The sequence below is a fragment of the Penicillium cosmopolitanum genome (genome assembly GCF_028827165.1).
Source record: "Penicillium cosmopolitanum strain IBT 29677 chromosome Unknown utg000004l:1.0-4361866.0:1.0-4365735.0, whole genome shotgun sequence".
NCBI lineage: Eukaryota > Fungi > Ascomycota > Eurotiomycetes > Eurotiales > Aspergillaceae > Penicillium > Penicillium cosmopolitanum.
Window position 1 is genome coordinate 2,111,783 of NW_026622674.1, and position 22,924 is coordinate 2,134,706.

Below are 22,924 nucleotides of genomic sequence, written 5' to 3' on the forward strand. Positions count from 1 at the left end.
GTTAAAGATGGTCGAGACAAAATCGACTCATGTCGTAGTCAAAGATGGATCGTCTGACACCGACGATCTCGTGGAGCCATCTCACCAAGAGGAACAAAAATCTCTTTACAAAACTCTTTTCCAGCGCCGAGAAGCTTTTGATTTGGACAGCATTGCGACTGTTAGAAGTGTCTTTGACGACCCGTTACTTGCAAGGTTCTACCAACCGCATCCCGACTACGAAAATCTTGCCCACTTCGACCCAAATGAGAGATGGACTTATCGAGAAGAAAGAACCGTCAGGCGTAAAACTGATTGGAAAATTCTACTCTGGATCTTAGTCATGTTTTTCGGCTTGAACATCGATCGCGGCAATCTGGGAAATGCCGCAGCGGACAACCTACTCGACGACTTGCATATTACGACCAATGATTACAATAATGCACAGAATATGTATCGCATTGGGTTTCTTATTGCCGAAATTCCCTCCCAGATGATCGGCAAAAGACTTGGCCCCGACCGATGGATACCCTTTCAGATAATTGCCTGGAGTATAGCCTCAGGCGGCCAGTTCTTCATGCAAAACCGAGCTGGCTTTTTCGCATGTCGATTCCTCCTCGGACTTTTCATGGGCGGCTTTATTCCAGATACTATCTTATATTTGTCTTACTTCTACACCAAGTCAGAAATGCCATTTCGCCTGGCATTGTTCTGGTTTGTGGATTCTATCTCTGGTGTGATTGCATCCTTTATTGCTTATGGTGTCTTGCACTTGAGGGGTGTTGATGGCCGTGAAGGATGGAGATGGCTTTTCCTGATCGAAGCCCTAATTAGCCTTGTGATTGGATTCTTGAGCTTTCTCTTTCTCGTCCCTGGACCTACACAAACAAAGACTTGGTGGAATCCTGGGGTTACTTCACAGAACGCGAGGAGAAGATCATTGTCAATCGAGTTCTCAGAGACGATCCATCAAAGGGAGACATGCACAATCGCCAAGCGCTTTCCCTCGGTATGCTCTGGCAGAGTTTGAAAGATTACGATCTTTGGCCGATTTATATCATTGGAATTCTTTTCGAAATTCCCACAGGACCGCCGAAAACCTATCTCACTCTTTCGCTCAAGGCGATCGGATTTGGCACATTCCAGACAACATTGCTGTCAATTCCAGTGACTGTCTTCGCAGCCATCAATCTCCTCTGGGTTACAGAATTAACAGAAAGATTCAGGAAGATTTCCGTGATTGGTCTGTTGACTCAGCTATGGTCTCTACCCCTTCTCATCATTCTGTATACATCGGCTGGAGATTTGTCACGCTGGGGTCTTTACGCGGTAACATTTGTTCTGCTTGGTTGGCCATCACCCCATGCCGCTCATGTTGGATGGTGCTCTCGTTTGAGTAACGCTGTTCGAACGCGAACAGTCAGTGCTGCGCTATATAATATCACCATCCAACTTTCCGGTATCGCCTCATCCAATATTTATCGCGAGGATGACAAGCCTCTTTATCGCCGCGGAAATAGCCAACTGATTGCTATCAATGTTGCCACTATCGTCGCCTACGCGCTCGCCAACACATACTACTCTCGTCGAAACCAGTGGAAAAAGGGCCAATGGGAAAAGATGAACTCGGAGGAGAAGGCTATCTATCTGGAAACAACAACTGATCAAGGCAATAAGCGACTGGACTTTGTTTTTGATCACTAGTTTGAAACATATCAATTTATGTTGGGGATAGACTGCGGGAAGGTGTGTGCCATAGCAGAAGGGGGTTAGGATCAGACTACATGAATGGAGACATACAACTTGATTAGTGAGCTACATTTTATAGCAATAATGAGACCTATTTAGGTGGAGGAGTGCTTTATATGAATGAATAGTATAATTCACGATTTGAGCCTATTACCTTCCATCGTAGACTTCATGGCGATATGTTCTACCAACATGATCATCTCTCAACCTTCGCTGACCAGGACCGTAAATTCTCTCGCGCATGGTACCCCCTTCATTCTGCGGCGAGTATAGTCCCCGTCTTCTCAACTCCGGCACCAGAAGCTCAACGACATCTTCAAATGTCCCCGGCGTCTGCACATATCCAATATTGAAACCATCTAAATCCGCTACCCGAACCCACTCTTCAAGAAAATCCGCAACAAAACCAGCCGTACCCACCGGAACAGGACCCGACCCTCCAATCGATATATGCTTCCCGATATTTCTCGGCGTCCAAACCGGGACATCAGGATTCTGATACGAAAGCGTATGAATCGACGAATGAACACGCGCATCAACATGCACATCGGACGGCGTGATAGGCGTATCCAGATCAAACCGACTAAGATCAATCCCGTTTCCTCCTGAGAAAAATGCAAGTCCGGCTTCTTCGCTAGCATTGGATAGTGCCTCGCGATATTTGGCTTGTGCCTCTTCCTCCGTTCGACCAAGGATGGGAGTTAGAATGGCGAATACTTTCACCGATCGGGGATCTCGTCCTGCTTTTTCAGCCGCGGATCGGATTTCCTTGACCCGTGGCGCGAGGACATTGGGTGATGGCGCTGATACAAATACCCCTTCTGCGTGCTTTGCACCAAAGGCTATTCCCGCCGGTGATGTACCGGCCTGGAAGAGGAATGGGGTGCGTTGGGGTGACGGGTCGAGAATGTGAGGTCCGTCAACGTGAAATTTGTTTCCGTGGTGGTGGACGTATTTTATGAGACTTGGTTCGGTGTATATACCTGTTTTTACGTCCTCTTTCAAGGCGTCTTCGGCCCAGCTTCCTTCCCAAAGTCTGCAAGGTTTTCTTTCGTCAGAAGCAAAGCTTTGGTTGGGGGCGGGCTGGAATAGGACTTATTTACTTGTATAGAACAGTGAGATATTCATCGGCAATCTCATAGCGCTTGTCATGCTCGACGAGCGGTAGTCCCACCTAAAGTTACAAATATTAGCGCAAAAAACGAAGAAAGTGGTGTCGCATGAGACTCACGGCCTTTGCAGCGGATTCTTTCCATGAAGTCACTATATTCCATCCGAATCGGCCCCCCGTAAGATGGTCAAGGGTTGAAAAGCGTTTCGCCACAACATAAGGTGCTTCGTATGAAGTCGAAGTCGTAATAGCGAAGCCGAGATTCTTGGTAACTGAAGCCATGGCAGAAATGGGCTGTAGATTTCAAGTAAAACAAGCTTAGTTATCTGGTACTTCGGAAAAGGCCATTATAGCAATTTATCGCCTAACATGGAATTATGGATCTTTGTCTTGCCTATCTCGGAATTTAATACTTACGATGACAGGATCACCCATTGGATACTGAGCTGCATTACGAATTGCCGGCTCCGCGCTGCCTTTGTACGTGTCGTATAGTCCGAACGTATCGGCAAGAAATAGGGCGTTGAAATCGCCCTTTTCGAGGATCTGAGCTAGGTTTGTCCAGTAAGATAGATCACGGCGTTTAGTCGCTGATCGATCGGTCGGGTTCTTCCATTGTCCGAAGGAGAGATGGCCGACGGTGAACATGTCAAAGCCATTGAGATAGATTCTTCGTTTTGCTGGTGTGGTTTCGTTGGCCATTTTTGTGGGATATTAAAGTGACTGGGTGATGTCGACTCTTGGAAGAGGACGTCCTTTGCCAAAGCTAAGGAGGAAGAAATTTAACCTTGTGTTACCAGTGCGGGCTATGTGTTTCATTTCTATCCGGAAAGTTGATTAGATCAGGCCCCCTCACTCACAACTACTGTCATAGTCACACAAAAGCACGATTGCTGGCTACAGACTAGCGTAACCTTTCTTCGGAGATAAAGGCCATAACATTCGGCGTGCAGCGATGTTTCGGAAGAATGCCGAATGACCATGTCTGTCATCGAATCGCGTCATCTTCTAAATATGCCGAGGTCTAGATTAGATTCCAAGGTAGAATACCATTTGGAGTACAGACGCCGCAATTATCTGATTAACTTCTCGGAGAAAAGCTTATCAAGCCCTTCCATGATGATATTTTATCTGCCGCTCGCGCAATGGGTGGATTTCCAGCAAAGTCTGGAGCAAGGTCTATATTCCTTCCCTGAAATGATGCCATATAAGTAGCTATTGTGTAAATGTTCAAAAAGTATCAATAAATGCGGAGTAGAGCAAGCATTCAGGAAAAAGATAAGTCTCGGTAGTTAAATTAGAAAACCCTAGTCTCCTTCGCTGGGAATTGTTGGAAATCTATCACTCTTTCAGAACATAAAATGACCGGTTTTATTTCTAAGCTGGAGAATGCTGCTAGATGGCTCCCTGCGGGGATGTCTTCTGAAGAACGGAGTCTTGTTCACAAGCTAGATTTGCTTATCCTACCATACGCTTGTCTGTCGTTTTTCGTCAAATATCTCGACATTTCAGCACTGAGTATGTAAACGGTGATATATGTTCTTACTTGGATAAGATCTGATAAAGCTCACCGATAGCCAATGCCTATGTCTCTGGAATGAAAGAGGACCTCGACTTATATGGAAATAGGTTGAATTATATCAATGCGGCTTGTAAGTACTCCAAAATACGACTCGTGATAATTGTTATCTCGGCTATATCTCAGAAGAATGATTGTACCCAGACTCATGGTCCCAATTTTAATACATAGATGAGGTCGGATATGTCATTTTTCAGATTCCTAGTAACCTGGTGCTTATCAAGTACCCGTAAGCGACACCACTACCCTCTTCAAAAAAAGAATATGTATGAGCTAATTTCATTTACAGAGCACAGTACTATCTTCCAGCGGCGGAGATATTTTGGGGCATGTTTACACTCGGAACCGGATTTGTGAAAAACTATGAACAACTCGTGGTCATGCGCTTCTTCGTCGGACTGAGTGCAACATCCTGCTATGTTGGTTTAGTTCACGTCGTCAACTCGTGAGTGATCGGATGATTGACTCTACCACAAATTGATTCTAAGATAAAATCAATAGGTGGTATAAAAAGAGGGAGCTGGGACGTCGCAATGCTCTGTTCTGGATTGCTAACCCCTTGGGTCAAATGGTTGCTGGATATCTTCAGGCAGCGGCCTATACAAATTTAAACAACCACCGTGGGCTTCAAGGCTGGAGGTGTGTATTTGGAAAAAAAGCAAAGCAGACTTTATTAAATGTTAATTATTCCCCAACAGATGGCTTTTTATCATCTGTACTGTCATCACGATACCGGTCGCGATCCTGTAAGTCCGAGCTATTCTTCAAGAGCGGCAAAAAACAAGCAACAGAGGCTAATACTATTTACCAGAGGCTTCTTTATATTTCCCGATATGCCCGATCGTACCAAATCAAGATATCTCAGTGAGGAAGAAAAAGCTCTGGCCCGGAAAAGACTGGTCGATGAAGGCTTTAAACCATCCACAGGATTGAAGAAGGATCTTTTCAAGCGTGTTCTCGTATCATGGCGTTTCTATGCATTCGTCCTGACATTGGTAATATTCTGCCAGATGACTTATGCCGAGGCCACGCCGTTTATACTCTGGCTCGACTCTCAGCCAGAGAAATATCCGATCGCTTTAGTGAATAACTTATCTACTATGACAAACGGCGCCGCAGCTGCTGGCGCCTTGATCATGAGTTTCTATTCTGATATTCGTGGGTCAAGATTAGAGCCGATTATTCTTTCGGGGGTACTTTGCATATTCGCAAACTTGGTTCTTTCGATCTGGAATATTCCAGATGGCCTCAAGTTTTTCGCTTTCATTTCAGTCGGGTGGTCATACGGAACAATCCCAGTGCTCATAACGTGGACAGCGGAAGGCTTGGCGAATGATTTAGAACTGAGAGCAGTTTCATTTGCAACATACAATACCGTCGCGGAGATATGTGGCTTAGTGATACCGCTTGTGGCATGGCCAGTATCTAAAGCACCGAAATTTCGTGGCGGTTTTATTTGGGTATGTGAGACTCCTTGAAAATATCCCACGTTTACTAATATTCCCTTTCCATGCAGGCAACTTGTATCAGTTTCCTGTATCTTTTCACTGTTTCATTGACAATCTTCAAGTTAAGGCGTTCTAGGAAGAACAAAGCCAGTACGGAGCTGCAGAATGGCATAGACTCTGGAGAGGTGGACTCCGAGGTCGGAACCAGTACGATTGGGGTTGAAACGACGGTCGCCACGACAAAGGATGCGAATGCCTAATCTCGGAGGGATTTGGGGATAATTGGTCTTTCTGAAATCATCGTTGTTCGTCTCACATTGATTAGACTCGGGGTTAGAAAATTCATCTTTCCGGCATCTTGGAATCAATATATCCATAACTAAAGTAACAAGTTCCCTCGCAGTCTAAATACCTTCCCTAAGAAGCTAGCTGGGGAAACATTTAAGGTCGACAGACCAAACGCAGGCTTCTATAAGAGAGCTGCGAGAGAGTTGGTAATATCTACTGAGTTTATGCAAGAATTGGATTTCTTATTTCACAACTCTTCTCTGAATGTAAACGTCGAAAAATAATAATTCTCCATAGCATAGATATTAGGAATAATGCCAATAAATTGCCTTGGGCTGATTTCTCAGCCGCAACGCAGTATAACTATCATGCGCGGGTCATAACAAACTAATGCATTTGACCTTAACATAATCCTGGATATATTCTCACATGCCTCGGTAATTCAATTCTCAATTATTCAATACCTGTATGATATTCTACTAGTAAAATAAGCCGTTTGCACTTAAATGAGTTCAAAAATGAAGATACATTCCCCGCCAAGAAGAACCCATCAAAAGCCCCAGTTTTTACTCAGTCTTAGCGCGGGGCCTTCAAACTACTTACTTCCTCCTTGCTGTACATTTATCAGTTAGTCCCGAGCCTGGGAATGCCATGAGGATTTTGCATGTACGGATTAGAGACTAAATATTCAAGGGAGATACTGTCGGGCACATTGCATTCCATAACTTGCTCGCATTTGCACAGAACCCTTCGCATGGCGTCACTTAAATTTATCACACGCCTTTTCTTGGCTTTACAACACCATTGGACGAATGTGTCGACTCGCTCATAAGTCGCGATGATCAACGCCGACTTCGAACCGAGGGGAACATAATACCAGCCAAGCGCAAACTTAATTCGCGAACCTGCATCAATAGCCAGGAACCATCAGCGACTAGTTAGTACTGCCCTTAACTTAAGGGGGGCCTTTTGTGGCATTATCTCCCCGGAATGTGAGTGGGCCGGCGCCACGCCTTGCCAGACCCTTTTTGGCGTGCTTAAAGCTTATAATCACGTTGGACTCGATCGAATGAATCGAGAGAGATATGAGGAACGTGTTTCTTGGCAGCCTTTTTTCTTTTTCTCGATATTGGCATGAGAATTTCGGCCTGTTTTATACCACCCAAGTTATCTCTTTTAATTACGCTGGCGATCAGTAATGAGATAACCTACGATAACTATTGCGCCTTCATTTTCGTCACGCTTACTAGCACCCCCGTATATTCAGCGATGACTACTGAAGATAAATAGGGCTGGCATGTCGCCCGCCCCTGTTAACATTCTTCGGTCTATTTTCTTCTCTAATTTTCGGGCTTTTCGATCGTCGCTCTTTTGCTTCGTAATCCCTTACCTTCGCTCCCCATATACGCATCGATCAAATCAAATACCCATAATGCGTTTCGTTCCTATCCTCGTCGCCTCTTTGGCAAGTCTCTCTCTGGCTGCCCCAGCACCTGCTAAGCGCCAGGAGCCCAGCTCCGACCCGCTCAGCTTGGGCCCAACTGTAGAGGATGTCACGAACCAAGTCAGTGGCCTCGTCGGCTCGATTCTCAAGCGCCAGGAACCCAGCTCAGATCCCCTCAGCTTGGGCCCTACCGTCGAAGACCTCACAAATCAAGTGAGCGGCCTCGTTGGTTCCATCCTCAAGCGTCAGGAGACCAGTTCGGATCCTCTTAGCCTGGGTCCAACTGTGGAGGATGTCACAAACCAAGTCAGCGGGCTCGTCGGCTCAATCCTCAAGCGCCAGGAAAGCAGTTCGGACCCGCTTAGCCTTGGTCCCACCGTGGAGGACGTCACGAACCAAGTCAGTGGCCTCCTAGGGGCCCCGTCTTCCAACTAAGGCGCAGAGAGTTCGAAGCTCGAGTCCGATGTAAGTATTTGCCTTGTGTTTTCTGGATCTTGTAACAAGCTATAACTAATTTTAATAAGTTTTCATAGATGGACAGTACCTAGTCGTCAGCTGCAACGGGACTTCATGAACATGCTTTCTTTCTTTTACTGTACCTAACGGGCCCGGACTGGACTGGATCTATAAGCATTCTATCTGTGCGTAACATCTAATATATCACCAGATACCTCCGACTCCCTCTCCTATTAGTCCCGCAGAGTACCCTACATACAATCTACATACACTTCTTAGCATCTCCATGACCCCTACTACCCTAGTAGCAGTGCCCCCTACGCACACCATCAAGAACTTTAATGTCATAGGCGGAATATATCTTGTTAGGTGGTGCATGTTCGATTTGTCGTGCGTTGACACACGACTAAAATAACACGTGTTGCAAGTCTCAAACTGCGATGGCAATTATGGTTGTCGGCTTCCCGCATGGTGGCCTCTAGCATTACATACATTCGCCCAACTTGAAAGGACCAAATGTTATTACTTTTTTCTAGGAGCTAGCCCATTCGCTTAAATAGGAATATTAAGCCTGTATCGGTTTATAATACACTCAATCGCCCTATACATCTATCATAGCTCCCCTCGATAGCTCCAGTTACTTCATTCCAATAGATAATATAACCTGTTTGTTTAGTCCACCACAGTCAACACTAAATAAGGTTCTTACACAATAAATCAGCCAGCCACAACTTACTCTCAATATTTAAATATTATAAAAACATTATCCTACTAGCCATTATTAAAATCTAAATTTCTAAACACAACCTCTCCTACCGTATTAGTACAGATTCAATATTCACCACTTTTTCAGTAAGCCAGACCAGTTCTAGGTACATATGTTAAGTCAATCACATCTTCATCTTACTTTATCCTTCTTTCTAACCCACACCAAAAGTCTACCCCACGCTAGCAGTTTCATTACACCAGGCCGATTACCGCCAGAATTATTTTAGATAAGCCTTCCCTAGGTAAATATACACCTCACCATTTTTTTCCTATTTCCCTTTCCCCTCCAATCTCCCCTAGGTTTTCCCTATATTATTCTCAGCAATACTACTAAGATTATCAAGTCATATTTCTCATAGTAATAGCTAAGACATCCAAAGCCAGCACACAGGAATTTATAAAGGAGTCAATATACCTTATAGCCCTAGAAACAGACATATTTAAATATTTATCCTTCAGAATACTCCCACTTTACTATAGGCCTCTTATCAAAATCAGAGTCAAGCCAAGTAATATTAAAATTACCATTTCAAAAGACCTACTATACACAGAATCTCCAGTCTTCACACAAATATTCAACAATAGTAATTTCAAAGGGTCACAGAAGTAGGCGCTTGACCTCAAAGAGATAAATAACATAATCTCAACCCATGCTCTTAATACTCTTCTTTAATAGCTATACCAAAGCATCATCAGATTCAATATCAAATATCCTAAGAAGCATATTTCTACCATAATAGAGCCTATCATGTTTACAGACATATATAAAGTAGATAGACTAGAAACTTAAGTAGCAGAATACATTAAGAAAATACTTTTTGATGCTAACATTCAATTCAACCGCAACAACATCAATTAAAACACTCATTTCATCAAGCCCAATCACATCAATTCAGCGTTATATCTACCTCATAATCGTGCTGTACAACACCTTTTAGCTACTGCTTCAGTTAAAGAATATCTACAAAATAACAAACACAAGCTCACCAAGATAACTAGAGATTATCCTTCATTCTATACTAATATCTTCCAAGAGGGCACAGTTAACATTACATCGGCTACAGCGAAGTAATACATCTTTAGAAGATCCCATCCACAGCGGAAGAATACACATAAATAATAGGTAAAATATCAATTATATTAAAAGCTTCCTATTCACCTTGATCAGCTTCAGAGGCCACTTTTCCTCAGCTAGTTTAGACTAAACCAAATCAATCTGCAGCATATATCTTCATAATACCCAGTACGTTGTCCCTCTCAAGCTAGAGCATCCTAAACACATATTTAATTATCGTAAGAACTATTTCAACCCAGTGTTCAGTCACACATAACTCAACCAAAAAGTATTAGATTAAACGACTAGAAAGCAACATTTCCTAGATCAATGAACCGGTAAATTTCCCTAGTCTTCATATACGTAATCCGTACGAGCATCGTAAGAGAAGACATAGTATTTTGACAATTTTAATATTCCAAGGAGCTTCATTGGCCGGGTTTAACGCTTCCATCATACGATAGCCCGCAACAGGGATCCTATCATCCTCAACACCAAGTCTACCAGACGACGCAAACCAAGTCTCGGATAGTTTTAGACATACCTCACTTAGTTCATAGATCCTCCAATGACTCACAACCCAGTCCTTCTTCTAGTGCTTCGAGGCAATCTATTCAACATCCACCGCCAAGCTCTTAGAGCCACCATACCGCTCTCTAAAAAGGCCGCTGCATCAGCTCCATCCGAGGACAAAGCAGGCTTACGAGGTACCCGTGGGCCGGTGGACACTAGACAAATCCCGAAAACGCGGGATAGGTTACGCTCACCGAGTCCAAGCCACTACCTTACTCCTGTCAGTATCCCGGCGACATGTCAATTTTCGACCTCTCAAATACACCCCGCATGGCTTTACGGAGATGCCAAGAACTGGTACTAGAATGAAGATGCTCCGCAGTGACATCGTCGGGAGGCCGGATCTCGAGCATCCGAAGTATCGCCGGTGGTTGTGGAACACAAATTACTGAAAATGCCGGCATTCCGTCTCCAATAAAGTCGCCGAAGGTAAATATTTGCTAGCCAAATACAGTTGCCAAGGCGGTGATCATCTTTGAAATGTCTCGTGGAGCCAAGGTTGGTACACCGGACGACCGAGAGAGCAGAACCCGAAGTAATTGGCAAGCGTCGGGAGCTAATGGGACTGAAAGATAGAGGGGAAATCGAGTTACTGAATCAAAATGCGTCATGAGTTGTGTTGTGCATTGACACTATACACTTGGCGCACTTGCGGGGATGAGAGAAATTTTCCCCAGAAAGAGGAATGTGTGGGGTTGCCCCCCACGGATTGGAACGCCAAGACTTTGTATCTTCCTCTCGGCAGAACTCCGGCTCAGAACGTTCTAGTTAGCACCGGCAAAATACCGGCAAACCTGTCTTTCCATACCACGGTACAGAATTTCTCTCCGATCGCGGGTTGAAGATTGCGGGTTGCAGACTATAAGAAGAAGCGATGATCCTAAGATGAGACCTCCAGAGACTCCTCGAGCTTCCGCCATCTAACGAAGTTACGAAAAATGGCTCGTGTGGCTCATTTTGTGGTTTCAGGCCTGTTGGCTGCCACACTGGCCAATGGTCAATCTTTCGATGGAACCATTCGAAGTGAAGATGCTTTCAGCTATGTACAACCCAGGAACACAACCATCCTGGGTCCTTACGGACACTCCCCTGCTGTCCTTCCCTCTCGTATGCTTCAATCTTTATTACCACCATGGAGGCTCTGCTAATCACTCCTGCAGCAAATGCTACCGGTTCTGGTGACTGGGATGAGGCTTTTGCTAAAGCCCAGAAGTTTGTGGCCCAATTGACTGTCGACGAGAAGGCCGACATGATCACTGGCCAGCCCGGTCCATGTGTGGGAAATATTGTTGCTATCCCGCGGCTCAGCTTTCCTGGCCTTTGCTTACAAGACGGCCCCCTGTCTATTCGGGTAGCCGACTATGCCAGCGTTTTCGCTGCCGGCGTCACCGTTGCATCCACATGGGACAGGGACCTCCTCTATGAACGAGGTTATACTATGGGACAAGAGTTCAAGGCCAAGGGTGCCCACATTGCCCTCAGCCCTGTAGCCGGCCCACTCGGCCGCTCTGCCTACGCTGGCCGAAACTGGGAAGGCTTTGCCGCTGACCCTTACTTGACTGGTGTTGCCATGGAGAAAACCATCCGCGGTCATCAGGACGCTGGCGTGCAAGCTACTGCCAAACACTTTATCGGCAACGAGCAAGAGACTCAGCGTAACCCCACGTATGACTCCAATGGAACCCTCACAGATGTTATCCAGGAAGCCCTTTCCTCCAACATTGATGACCGGACCATGCACGAGTTATACCTTTGGCCCTTCGCCAATGCGGTTCGAGCCCAGGCCGCCAGCTTTATGTGCTCATACCAGCGTCTGAATGGCTCTTATGCTTGCGAGAATTCCAAGGCACTCAACGGCCTGCTCAAGGAGGAGCTCGGCTTCCAGGGATACGTCATGTCTGACTGGGGTGGTACTCACTCTGGTGTCGCCTCGATCGAGGGCGGTCTTGACATGAACATGCCCGGTGGTCTTGGTGCCTATGGTCTATCCCCAGAAGCCGGATCTTTCTTCGGAAAGAACATCACCTATGCTGTGAACAACGGAACTGTGGATGAGTCTCGCGTCGATGATATGATCGTTCGTATCATGACACCTTACTACTGGCTCCGCCAGGACGTCGATTACCCTGAGGTGGACCCTTCATCTGCTGATTTAAACACTTTCTCCCCCGTTCAACGTGGCTCCGCGAGTTCAACCTCACTGGCGAGCGAAGCCGTGATGTCCGCGGGAACCACGCCAACTTTATTCGCAAGCTTGCTGCGGAAGCAACTGTCCTGCTGAAGAATGAGAAGCAGGCCCTACCCTTGAAGGCTCCCAAGAATATTGCAATCTTCGGAAATGATGCCGGTGAGAACACCATGGGTGCTGTCAACCAGCAGACCTTCGAATTCGGAAACCTCGCTTCTGGCGGTGGCTCGGGTACCGGTCGGTTTACCTATCTCGTCTCCCCTCTCGAGGCCATCAAGACTCGTGCCAAGAAAGACAACGCTCTCGTGCAATACTTCTTGAACAACACTCAGATCGCGACTGAGAATGTCACCGATCTCTGGGTCCCTACCATCCCCGATGCGTGCCTTGTCTTCCTCAAGACTTGGGCCGAGGAGGGCGCCGACCGTGAGCACCTTACAGTTGATTACAACGGCAACGACGTCGTCGAGTCTGTCGCCAAGTCCTGCAACAACACAATCGTCATCACGCACTCCTCCGGCATCAATGTCCTTCCCTTTGCCAATCACCCCAACGTCACCGCCATCGTCGCCGCACACTATCCCGGCCAGGAATCCGGTAACTCCATCGTCGACGTTCTCTACGGTGACGTTAATCCATCCGGTCATCTTCCTTACACAATTGCCAAGAACGCCAGCGACTACAATGCGCCGCCCACCACCAAAGTGTCCACCAACGGCACATACGACTGGCAATCTTGGTTCGATGAGAAGCTCGAGATTGACTATCGCTACTTTGACGCCAAGAATATCTCCGTGCAGTATGAATTCGGCTTCGGTCTCTCGTACACAACCTTCACCGTCTCCGACATCAACGCCGAGCGTCTGGCTGACTCTATCTCTTCCATCCCCGAAGAGCAACCCATCCAACCTGGCGGTAATCCCGCTCTGTGGGAGACATTATACAATGTAACCATCTCAGTTACCAACTCTGGTGATATCAAGGGCGCAACCGTTCCCCAGTTGTATGTTACTTTCCCTGACAGCACCCCTGAGGGAACACCCCCCAGGCAGCTTCGCGGTTTCGAGAAAGTCTCTTTGGCTGCGGGCGAGTCACAAACTGTTGGCTTTGAATTGATGCGCAGAGATTTGAGTTATTGGGATATTGTTTCTCAGAAGTGGCTCATACCTGAGGGTGAATTTATTCTTCGCGTTGGATTCAGTAGCAGAGATTTGAAGGAGGTTGCTCAGATCACTCCTGTTTCTGCTTGAAGTGCGCTGTATACAGAGCCTATGATTATAATCAGATACCTAGTGTAATTGGAAATAAGGCGACAAGATTTGAGTGCCTGAAGTGCAAGGTAATATTTTATTTTGCATCAGGATACATTCACTCTTTAGCATGAGATAGAATGGTGTGCGGCTTTTTCTTCATCCCGGAGCTTCTAGAGGTCAAATGTCAGGAAACGAATCACCCTCCAAGTATGGAATCCTCTACTTTAAGAGACTCTATATTATAAAATTTGATAAGAGCTACAGTATGGTGTCCTTCATTTTCCAACTAGACATGTATTGATATAGATATTAATAGTCAAAGATAGTCAACTTTATACTAAGGTAGCTCCTTGATAGACCTATCTATTAGTAAATAGTCAACTCCCTGACTAGTAAGCCTTGCAACAGGCCTGGAACTTGAATATCGAAAATGAGATATACTAGTAGTAGTAGTAGTAGTAGTAGTTCAACACATAGATTCAAATATCACATACAGTCTTCAAATTTCAACCAAACTTGACGAGCACTAGTACCATACATGAGAAGATAACATGATGTCAATGATGAGCTGCGGCAACTTGAATAATAAACCAAAAAAGAAAAGAGGCTCGCACGTATGCATGCACACACGCTATGAAGCGAACAAGAACAAAATCCAATTCAAGTAAAGAATTGTAACAAATTCGTGTAGTACCATAAACATTCAAAGCGTGAGAAAGGGTAACAATAAAAAAACAAAAACAAAAACAAAAACAAAAAAAAAAAGATAAGAATATCAAACATAAGAAGAAAAGCATCAAATCCAGCACCAAGCAATGACGCATTCGATTTAAACGCGGAAAAGGAAGAGAAAACCAAAAGATTCAAGAAAGACACCGTTTCACAGAAAAGGACACTCGGGGCAGACTTGAGCAACACCCATCCAAGTCCGAGTCCGAGTCCGAGTCCGAGTCCTCCGGATCCAACCAGCCCAGTGCCTTCTACTTCCCATGCTCCAAACTAGGCACAATAACCGGTCCAAACTTAACAACACTAGCATAAGCCCCATCCCCCTGAACCATAAAATCCGCCGCAAGACTCAACTTCCCCCCCGGAACAAGATGCTGCTGCTGCTGCTGAAACCCCTGCTGTCCCAGCCCCTGCGCCGAATCCGGATCATAAGCAACAATCGCAACATAATTCCTCCTCCCCATAAGTTTCTTATACTCCCTCGCTTGCCCATTAACATCCGTTTGAAAGATTTCCATCATATCCTCCTTCGTATCCGTCGGCGCAGCCGAGGAGCGGTGTCCATTCGCTGGCACGTAGAGAGGTTTGCCGTGGCTGTGGAGGAGTTTTATCACGTAGGACGGTGGCGGGGTGTTCACGACTGGACTGGCGATGAGTTGATACATTGTTTTGTGATCGGATGGTTGGGCTGGATCGTGGACTAGACCTGCGCCACAGACATTTACTGATCCGGAGAGGAATGTCATTCGGAGAGATTTTTGGTGGGCGATTCCTTGGAGGGTGCGGATTAGGTATGTTCTCTCTAGATCTTTTGATTCGTGTGTCCATTGGTCGCGAAGTTCGTCCATTAGATCGAATTCGCCGAATGGGGATAGTATTCCGCCCATTAGACCGCTCTTTCCGACGGCACGTTTGACAGAGTCGAATCCTGATCCGACGAAATCTTTCGCGCCCACGACACCCGCGACGGAACTTGTTACTTTGCCGAGGAGGTTGTATGTTCCCGTTACGGCGCGTTTGCCTGTTGTCACTGTTTGAGCGATGTGTTCTGCTGTTTCGAGGCGTGGGTAGATCAGTGGCATTGAGATCATCCACAGACAGTGTTGTACGCTTGGTGGGAGCATTGCTATTTTTGGGAAGAGGCCTTGGTAGGTTGGTCCTGCCATGACTTGGTGGGGGTTTCGCTCGGAGCGACAGTCTGGTCCGACGACGACGACGCCGGGGCCGAGGTATTTGACGAAATGCCAGCCTGTGCCTGTTATGGTGAATAGGTCGATGTCGTTGTTTACGTTGCGGAGGATGTCGAGGGTTGTGTGGTGTTGGAAGAGGAGGTACATTTCGATTCCTACGCGGCCGATGTTTTTGAACATATTTGAGAATTGCATGTGTTCGGGGTAGGAGCCGAAGCCATCGAATCTGGATAAATGTTAGCAAAGAAATGCCCACTGAACCTCGCCTGTCTTCTCTCCCGGGGAACATACATATCATGATCATCAATCTGACAAACATAAGGAATCTGCGCAAAGCTCTCCCGCAGATACGGCTGATCAAAATGACTTGTATAATAATGGAAATAAGCATGCGAAACATCTTGCTGATTCGCCGCTGTCCAAGGCGCATTCTTCCTCGCCTCTTTCCCACTAATCGTCAACCACTGCTTAAGACAAGGAATCTCCTTCCACATGCGATCCGCATAAATCTGTCCACCCAGACAAAGTTGCGCATGAAACCCTCCGATTTCATTATGCTTTGTCATGATATCCTTCCACATAAAGCCCACACCACCCAGTCTCGCACGCTCATTCGCATTAACGTTCAGCGAGAAATCGTTGCCTGAGGTGGAAATGAAGCGCCAGTTCGTTTCGTGTCGGCCTGCGACAAGGAACTCGTAGCGCGTACAGCCAAGGTGGGAAGTTATGGCGTATGTCCATTTTGCTGGGCCGGCGTCATCCATTTGGATTTCAATTTCGTATTTGTAGAAGGTCCAGCGTTGGTGGGCTGCGATGTTGATTGCTTTCAGTTGTTTTGGGTTCGGGGAAAGGTCGACACTTTGGTGGCAGTGGATTGTGGGTGGTTGGGCTGCGTCTGTGACGAGGAGGATAGAGCCCAGCCATAATCCACGCTCGAGGTCCATGTTCGTGTAGCGGAGATAGGGGCCAAAGTAGACACCGTTTGTAGGCGCAGTTTTATACAGATCCATCCCGCTGCTCGGAGGTGGACCTGAGAATCCCGTCATTGGAGACTGGAGGCTCTCGAATCCGGGCGTCATGGGTGCACCGGGGGAAGCTAGCGGCTTTCCAAATGCCGATAGACCCGGGGAAGTCAGAGGGTGACTGCTATACACGCTGCCTACGGGCGATAGCGGGGTCTCATTGAGGTTCAATGGCGTAGGACCCTTCGGGAATTCCCACTGGGTGGACTGGGTTGGAAGATGGATGTAGTAATACTGGCCTGAGTTTGGATCCATATGCGCAATCCAGCCCTCTGGCAGTGGTGGAGGAGAAGCTGGAGGAAGGCCGCTCGGAGCAGGGGAGGCAACTTGTGCCACGGTTGCTTGTGAATACGCAGAGTGGCCCTGACCCTGGCCCTGGCCATTGGGAGCGGAATTGTGCGGTGACTGACCCATGTTCTGCTGCTGCCTGGGATCATTGGCGAAGGCGGGATGGTCCTGTGTTGAAGCAGATGGCGCGGGAGATGCAGACGTACCTACAGCTGCTGCTGCAGTGACGGCGGCAGCAGCTCCAATGGTAGATGGATGGGGTTGATTAGCTGTTGCTGGGTGTCCAGCTGCGGCAGCACCTGCCCCCGCAGCGCCTGGTTTTTCATTTGGATACCCATTTGACGCGCCTCCAGAAACACTCGAGTAAGCTGGAGGAGGTTCCTCGCTAATGCGCATGCGATCCATATCATGCTCCAAGGCATTTGTCCTAGGTGGCTGTTGCTGTTGCTGCGGCACAGCTTGAGCCTGAGCCTGAGGAGGCGGGCTTCCATACTGACTCGGGTGAGCCTGCGGTGGTGGAGTCCCATACTGACTTGGGTGTGTACCCGGCGGCGGACTCCCATATTGTCCCGGGTGAACCTGCGGTGGTGGACTTCCGAACTGACTCGGGTGTGTACCCGGCGGCGGGCTCCCATATTGTCCCGGGTGAACCTGCGGTGGTGGACTTCCAAACTGACTCGGGTGTGTACCTGGAGGCGGACTCCCATACTGACTCGGATGCGCCTGCGCCTGGCCCTGGCCCTGACCCTGCGCCTGACCCTGCCCACCACTAACAACCTCATCCCCCTGATAAACAGTCGGAGGCCCATGAGGCTGCGAACCAGGCTGTTCAGTCGGCGTCCAAGGTCTCGCCGGACCCTGAGCCTGATCCTGCACCTGGTGAAGAGTAGGCTGTTGACCAACATACTGATCAGCACGACGCCGAGCCGCAGCATTCTGGTTATGCGACTGTGACTGAATCCCCGACAAAGTCGATGTCCCCGCAATACCAGCCGCAGCAAAACGAGACTCGATATCCGAGTCCGAGCCCGGCTGGCCGGGGCCCACGACAGGAGTTTCCGGTGGTGGGGGTGAGCCTCGTTGGGCGCGGGTTGTTGATGTTGATGCTGTTGAGCTGATGCGGTTTATACCCCCACCACTACCACCGCCACCACCGCTGCCGGAGTGCTGGGGTGGTTGGAGACTTGAGGATGGTCTGGGTGTGGAGCTTTGCGGGGGTGGGTAGTATTGTTGACGGTAGTCATATGGCTGATTCTGGTTCTGGTTCTGGTTCACTGGGAGACCATCAGACTGAGCCACGGGAGGACGAGGGTACGTTCTCGCAGCGAGCGCATCTCTATCTGGCCCGGTGATGGGTGATTCAGGTAGAGGTTGAGGCTGGGCACCTCTTCGTTCAGCGAGGGTAGCAATTCTCGGTTCTCGACCATCGCGAGGACGTAAAGCTGGGGGATAATCTGCGGGGCTCACGGAGCCCGAACCGGGACCAGCCGGTGGCGGAGAGGCATATCTATGGTCATATCTATTGCTATTGTCGAGGGCTGGGGATGAACGGGCATCATTGGAACTCGAGCTGCGCATTTGCGGACGAGGACGGTCATCGGGGTATGGGAGTGGTGCTTGTGCGGGGGGAGGACTGGAAGCAGAGGCAGAGGCGGGGGAGGTTGAGTCTCTTTTATTGATTCGGAGTGGTTCAACCTGTCCCTGTCCGTGTGTCTGTGTGTGTGCCTGGTTGGGGTTTGGTCTGTTGGAGTTGAGGAAGAGTTCCTCGTCCGGGTGAATACCACGGCTGTCGCCGGGGTCCATGATGATGATGATGATGATGCCTAACAGTGGCGCTGGCACTGGTACTGGCAGCGATGAAACAGATGAAGTTGCAGGATGCAGTGCACCAGAATGCAGAAAGCAAAACTGAGCTGAAACTGGGACTGCGACTGCGACTGCGTCAGCCTCGGGCAGGTCAGGTCAGGTCAGGTACCAATCACTTGGAGTTAAGCGCGCAGTGTGGCAGATCGGAATCGGACTTGTGTTCTTCAGTGAGGGGCATCGGAGACTAACAGGTGGAGTGGGGGGAGTGGTGCACAGTGCACAGTGCACAGCTGAATAGGGGGAGGGGGGGCAGCGATCGTTGAGATAAAAATAAACCAAGGGGCCTGTGAGTGAGATGGACGGCGTAGAGAAAAAGTAAAAAGTAAAAAGTAAAAAGTGCAAAGGAGATTGAAAAGGAGAAATGCTGGAAGATGTGCCAGTGTCAGTGCTAGGCGCCAAGTTGGGCGAGTCGACGACCCCGCAGGGTGTGATGAGATGAGGGCACAAGTTGATGGTTGATGCCTGGTGTGATAGGATGGGATTGGTGGTTAGCACAGTTAGTACAGTTAGTATAGGGCGCTAAATAGACTTTGCCTTGTTTACTTGGGCCCACACTAAGTTGAATGGTTCAAGTTCTGTTCTGTTCCATGGCACATTATAATTCGTTTCTATACATACACACATCATAGCTCATGCTGGGAAATGGGGGGAAAAAAACAACAACAAAAGTACAAAAGTACACATCATGCAACAAATGCCCCCATCCAAAACGCCGATCCTGATAGTCCCACCCAAAAATCCAAAAAAAACACCCTTCCAAAGAACAAGAACAAGGCCCAACCAAGCATTGGCAACCCCAACTAAAACCCAAAATTAACCATCTGCAACCCTTCCTTCACCATAAGATCAGCCCAATCCACATCCAAAGTATGACCAACCCTCATAAGCCTCTCAAGCTGTCTCTCATAAACAGTCTGCAAAATAGCCCTAGTAGTAGCCGCATTCCTCCCCATCCCATCCTCCTCATCCTCCATACCCGTCATCAACTCCATAGCCATCATTTTCAACCCACTAGCCGAAGCAGTCGCGCCAGCAAGGAATAACGGAAAAACGAGAAAATGCCGATCAGCGCGACGCGTGTGAGTCGTTCGTTCGGCAATTTGAAGAATTTCAGAAGCGTGGTGATCTATTTCGCCGTCGGGGCTGAATTCGGATTCGAGTCGCTGACCGGGCCACATACTACTGTATGAAAAGAGTTGGCTGACGTGGAAGAGGGTTGCGGATTGTTGGAGAATTTCTTGTGAGCGGCGTGGGAGTGGGAGTCCTGTTCCGTGCTCTTGGTGTTGGGACCAATATGTGACATCGGGAGCTTCCCATAGTCTGGAGAAGGATTGGCGGAGATCGGCGATTTCTTTTGAGCGCTGGTTGAATTCGGGATAGGGGAGGGATTGTTTATCTTGACGGAGTTGAGTTGCTAGGAAACCGAGGCGAGCGGTCAATTTGAATGTATCGGCGTAGAGGCGCATGATGGTTGGTAAACTCTCGTGCTCGTCGGCGTAGATGACGCTGTATCCTTCTGTTGCGGATGGGTAGAGGAGACAGTCTGATCCGGGTAGCATTTGGTGGTCGATGATGGCTCGGACGAATTCTCCGGTTCCCGCTCCACTGAGGAGGGCGTAGAGATCGATGTGACAGATCCACCATAGGATGAATGGGTGGGGTTCGCGGCCGTATTGGTTGCGGCGGAGGAAGGTGATGTGAAGGAGGCGGGAGATGTGATGGGACCAGAGATTTGAGCCGTGGGGTTCGGCTGCAGCGACCTGGAATGGGGTTAGATAAAGACACTTCAATGCGCTTGGCTGGAAATGTGGAAACTCACCTCGTAGATCAGAAGGAGGAAATGGGTGAGGAATAGTCCATCGGAGACGAGGTCATCGTTGTTGCGGAGACTCATCTGGAGAGATGGAAATGCCTGCTGGTAATACTGCAACGCGTCGAGACTCTGTCCGGTGCCGCTGTGTGAGAGACTGAGAGCTGACACGGCCATGATGGCATGGGAGAGCTATAGATACAAATTAGAGCAGGAACCAATAAATGAGAACGAAACACAATGCTCACAGGAGGGAAATGAGCCGCCTCGCGCTCGAGAAAGTCTACACTCAGGGTCATGCCATGAGTTTCTAGCCCGAATGAATCATCTTGACCACGGTCGTGGGGAAAAAGTTGTTTCCAAACGACATGTCGAAAATGCGCAAAGAGAGTTGAGTCTTGGCTTGGTTGATGTTGATGTTGATCTAAGCAGCCCTCAACAATGAAAGACGGTTGATCATCATCAAAGATAACAGGAGAAGGGAGAGAGTCAAGGATAGGAGAAAGAGAGAGGGAGCAAAAAGGATCCGAGATTTCCGACGTCGGTGAAATCTGCGCCATTCGCCCCGTTGACGAAGATCGGCGCGTTGTATCTTCAAACGTCTTCAGAATGACCACGTTGGGATCTTCACCAATGATACCAGTGCCCTCGGACTTCACAATTCCACTAATGGGACTCGTCGCCACAGAGCTTACAGACTCCGGCGCGCCGTTTGACCGTGACCTCTCGCCATCATCTGAATATTCAGGCAATCCCGAGAAGCTATCCGGCGTAACGACAACGTGAAAAGTGCCCGGGCTGCTGCCCTCAGCCTTCTTTTCCCTATCCTCATCAGAGGTGAGGAGGGCGAAGACGGGAAGAGCCTCCTTGCAGGAGAAATAATCAGCCTTCTCCTCACAGAGAGGCGGGGAGGAAACTATGTACAATACGCGGCGGGTTAGAAAGCGAACCTGACAAGACAGAGAAACGCGGCTTAGCTTACGATCCCAAACGATGTTTCCATCTGTTTTTACGTCGGCCATGCGGCCCATGATGCGAGGGGTGTCATCGCGAAAGGCCAGTCGAGGGCGGTAGTCGCAGCTGTGGCCTAGACGAGTGCATTGCTAAAGAAAGTAGAATGATGAGCAAGGATGCGGCAAAACAGGGCTGAGGAATGAATCCAAGTTTTCATACATACATTACATTGAGGATGTCCTTCATCGCATTTGACTGTGGAATGCCGCGCGGGTCAAGTCAGCCACTGGAATTCCGCCACTCAAATTGGGCCGGAGAGGCGCAGGAATTTTGTGTAAACATACCTTTTCGGCTCTATAATGAGCGGGAAAAAAGAAACACGTCAATGGGAGTTCATGGAACAGATCTAGATCCCAGGGGGGGCTGGGGGAAGGGGAAACTCACTCGACATGTCCTAAGAGGGAAGTTAATATTGAAAAAAAGCCATGGCTTGCCAAGGAAGCAGGGGAAGGGGAATAAGAGACATGGACATACCAGCAACCGGTTCTTGAACGCGGAGGGAGGCGGATGCGTGGAGGAGCAATCAGGCCACTCTCTAATTTGCTGGGGGAATCCTCCTTGGGGGCGATGATGGGCAGTCGCAGCGGGCGCTTTCCCGAGGCATGGGCCCGGCGGTTCTGCATCACCGTGCTAGTGACAGTCATAAGGCTGACAGGGTGCCTGGAGGGCAAGGTGACACTATCAGTGCTGTACAGGTGGATGGGATTGGAAGACGTAGACGTAGACGTACCAGGTACAGGGGCTTGGTGGTGGCGGGTTGATGCTATATAGCAGTGGTGGGGGAAGAGGAGGAGGGGGGGGGAGATGAGAAAGAGAGAGGGTAAATGGGTGAGACGATTAGATGAGATCAGATGAGATCGGATGAGATCACAAGTGGCAAGAGATGGGGAGAGATAAAAGTGGAGGTCTAAGGTGGGGATAGTAGTGGTGTATATAGCTCAGAGTTCGTGTGAGTGTGAGTGAGTGTGGAGGTGATGAGGTCGAGTGGATAGAGAGAGGCAAAAATGAGAAATAAAAAAGAGGGAAGGGAGGGAAGTTATGTAGAATCACATCACGAGCAGGAAGATGCAGCTGCAGGACGAGATGGTTCAAGAGGGCTGCATGGTTCACGGGCG

General features: G+C 48.3%; 7 protein-coding genes across 7 annotated transcripts; 4 read left to right on the plus strand and 3 right to left on the minus strand.

Moving 5' to 3' along the window:
- Positions 1-7: 7 nt before the first annotated feature.
- Positions 8-1,683, plus strand: N7509_002181 (putative MFS transporter; the record flags this gene model as incomplete). The annotated part of the gene is given in 2 exon segments (XM_056626818.1): positions 8-817; positions 835-1,683. The coding sequence occupies 2 exon segments, from the start codon at positions 8-10 to the stop codon at positions 1,681-1,683; spliced, it is 1,659 nt and encodes a 552-aa protein (XP_056492613.1).
- A 201-nt stretch (positions 1,684-1,884) lies between these two features.
- Positions 1,885-3,541, minus strand: N7509_002182 (uncharacterized protein; the record flags this gene model as incomplete). The annotated part of the gene is made up of 4 exons (XM_056626819.1): positions 1,885-2,764; positions 2,832-2,902; positions 2,960-3,133; positions 3,257-3,541. Coding segments are annotated over 4 exons (1,410 nt in total), but the record flags the coding sequence as incomplete, so codon positions are not given.
- Positions 3,542-4,200: 659 nt separating this feature from the next.
- N7509_002183 (uncharacterized protein) lies at positions 4,201-6,126 on the plus strand (the record flags this gene model as incomplete). Its single annotated transcript, XM_056626820.1, has 8 exons — positions 4,201-4,357; positions 4,417-4,491; positions 4,590-4,647; positions 4,708-4,863; positions 4,920-5,057; positions 5,117-5,164; positions 5,230-5,878; positions 5,935-6,126. The coding sequence occupies 8 exons, from the start codon at positions 4,201-4,203 to the stop codon at positions 6,124-6,126; spliced, it is 1,473 nt and encodes a 490-aa protein (XP_056492615.1).
- A 1,460-nt stretch (positions 6,127-7,586) lies between these two features.
- On the plus strand, positions 7,587-8,033 carry N7509_002184 (uncharacterized protein; the record flags this gene model as incomplete). The annotated part of the gene is made up of 1 exon (XM_056626821.1): positions 7,587-8,033. One exon carries the CDS (start codon positions 7,587-7,589, stop codon positions 8,031-8,033), a length of 447 nt encoding a protein of 148 aa, XP_056492616.1.
- Positions 8,034-11,387: 3,354 nt separating this feature from the next.
- Positions 11,388-13,887, plus strand: N7509_002185 (beta-glucosidase; the record flags this gene model as incomplete). The annotated part of the gene is made up of 3 exons (XM_056626822.1): positions 11,388-11,556; positions 11,610-12,580; positions 12,640-13,887. The coding sequence occupies 3 exons, from the start codon at positions 11,388-11,390 to the stop codon at positions 13,885-13,887; spliced, it is 2,388 nt and encodes a 795-aa protein (XP_056492617.1).
- A 983-nt stretch (positions 13,888-14,870) lies between these two features.
- Positions 14,871-18,922, minus strand: N7509_002186 (WW domain protein; the record flags this gene model as incomplete). Its single annotated transcript, XM_056626823.1, has 2 exons — positions 14,871-16,035; positions 16,101-18,922. The coding sequence occupies 2 exons, from the start codon at positions 18,920-18,922 to the stop codon at positions 14,871-14,873; spliced, it is 3,987 nt and encodes a 1,328-aa protein (XP_056492618.1).
- Positions 18,923-19,785: 863 nt separating this feature from the next.
- Positions 19,786-22,453, minus strand: N7509_002187 (uncharacterized protein; the record flags this gene model as incomplete). Its single annotated transcript, XM_056626824.1, has 5 exons — positions 19,786-20,745; positions 20,805-20,987; positions 21,044-21,711; positions 21,778-21,898; positions 22,274-22,453. 5 exons carry the CDS (start codon positions 22,451-22,453, stop codon positions 19,786-19,788), a joined length of 2,112 nt encoding a protein of 703 aa, XP_056492619.1.
- Between the last annotated feature and the right edge of the window lie 471 nt (positions 22,454-22,924).